A 1,437-nucleotide genomic window follows, 5' to 3' on the forward strand; every position below is an offset into this window, starting at 1 on the left:
ACTCGCCTCCCAGGCTCCTCGGGCATCATCGTGAGGCTGAGCACCAACCACTTCCGGCTGACGTCGCGGCCGCAGTGGGCGCTGTACCAGTACCACATCGACTACAGCCCGCTGATGGAGGCCCGCCGCCTGCGCTCGGCCCTGCTCTTCCAGCACGAGGACCTGATCGGCCGGTGCCACGCCTTCGACGGCACCATCCTCTTCCTGCCCAAGAGGCTGCAGCACAAGGTCGGTCAGAGGGTGGCGGGGGGGCGGGCCGCAGCCAGGCCTGAGCGCTTTCCAGGATCCTGGCTGTTGGCCTGGAGGAGTCGGTTCCCTCACACACACCCCGCGCCCCCCACCCTGGCTCAGGTGACCGAGGTGTTCAGCCAGACCCGGAACGGGGAGCATGTGAGGATCACCATCACGCTGACCAACGAGCTCCCGCCCACCTCGCCCACCTGCCTGCAGTTCTACAACATCATCTTCAGGAGGTACCTACGGCCCCGCCGGCTCCTGAGGAAAAGGGGGGTGCGAGGCTGCGGGGGGTGCGAGGGCACGGGGCGGGGCGTGCGAGGCCACAGCTCCTCCCTGGCTCCGACTCCACCGCACGAGCTCAGGCAGTACATCCTGCCGGCTCGGCCCCTCTGGGCTGACACTCAGACACGCTTTGAACTTGTGTCATGAACGCCGCTCTCAGCTTCCGGGGCTGTGCCTGCTCCGGGGTGGGGCGGTGCTCCTCCCCATGCTCACGCCTCTGCTCTGACCTTTCACCTCCCAGGCTCTTGAAGATCATGAATTTGCAGCAGATTGGACGGAATTATTACAACCCAAGCGACCCGATTGACATCCCAAACCACAGGTGTGTGTGGCCGGCGCTCCTGGCTCTCTCACGGGCTGAGTGCCGGCGTCAGCGGTGCCCCGGGGGGGCGGGGGGAAGCTTGGACTTGCCTCGAATCACAGGAGACCTCCCAGACCCCGTGGGCCTTAACGGCCATGGGGTGTCACGGGTGTCGCCGCCACCTCACACGCGCTGGGTCTGCCCGCCAGCTGGGGCCGTGGCCTCAGGGCTCAGCGCCTCAGGTGGCGCCCAGGGCTGGGTGCGATAACGAGAACCCAAGACGCTCTCGGTGAGACCGGCCGCTTCGTCTCGGGCAGGACACGGACACTTAAATAAAGTTAGTTACTGACTTTCAGCTCAACATGGTGAACGTCTCAGGGCCGGGTCTTCACGTGGAGCCTGTAAAACACGGGGGGAGGGGGTCAGCGGGGCGCCCTCAGCGGGCGGGCGGGTGCCCACAGACATGTGCCCGCAGGTTGGTGATCTGGCCGGGCTTCACGACCTCCATCCTGCAGTACGAGAACAACATCATGCTGTGCACCGACGTCAGCCACAAGGTGCTGCGCAGCGAGACGGTGCTGGACTTCATGTTCAGCCTCTACCAGCAGACGGAGGAG

At 65.5% G+C, this 1,437-nt stretch overlaps 1 protein-coding gene across 1 annotated transcript in view; it reads left to right on the forward strand.

Moving 5' to 3' along the window:
• Nucleotides 1–1,437, forward strand: part of PIWIL1 (piwi-like RNA-mediated gene silencing 1) — an 18,512-nt gene that overhangs the window by 10,344 nt on the left and 6,731 nt on the right. Inside the window, exons 4-7 of the mRNA XM_006768799.2 lie at nt 14–228; nt 352–473; nt 761–841; nt 1,296–1,435. Of these exons, the coding sequence (XP_006768862.1) occupies nt 14–228; nt 352–473; nt 761–841; nt 1,296–1,435 (558 nt within the window). The remainder of the gene's footprint in view (nt 1–13; nt 229–351; nt 474–760; nt 842–1,295; nt 1,436–1,437) is intronic.

Source organism: Myotis davidii, unplaced genomic scaffold, assembly GCF_000327345.1.
Source record: "Myotis davidii unplaced genomic scaffold, ASM32734v1 scaffold43, whole genome shotgun sequence".
NCBI classification, from domain to species: Eukaryota; Metazoa; Chordata; class Mammalia; order Chiroptera; family Vespertilionidae; genus Myotis; species Myotis davidii.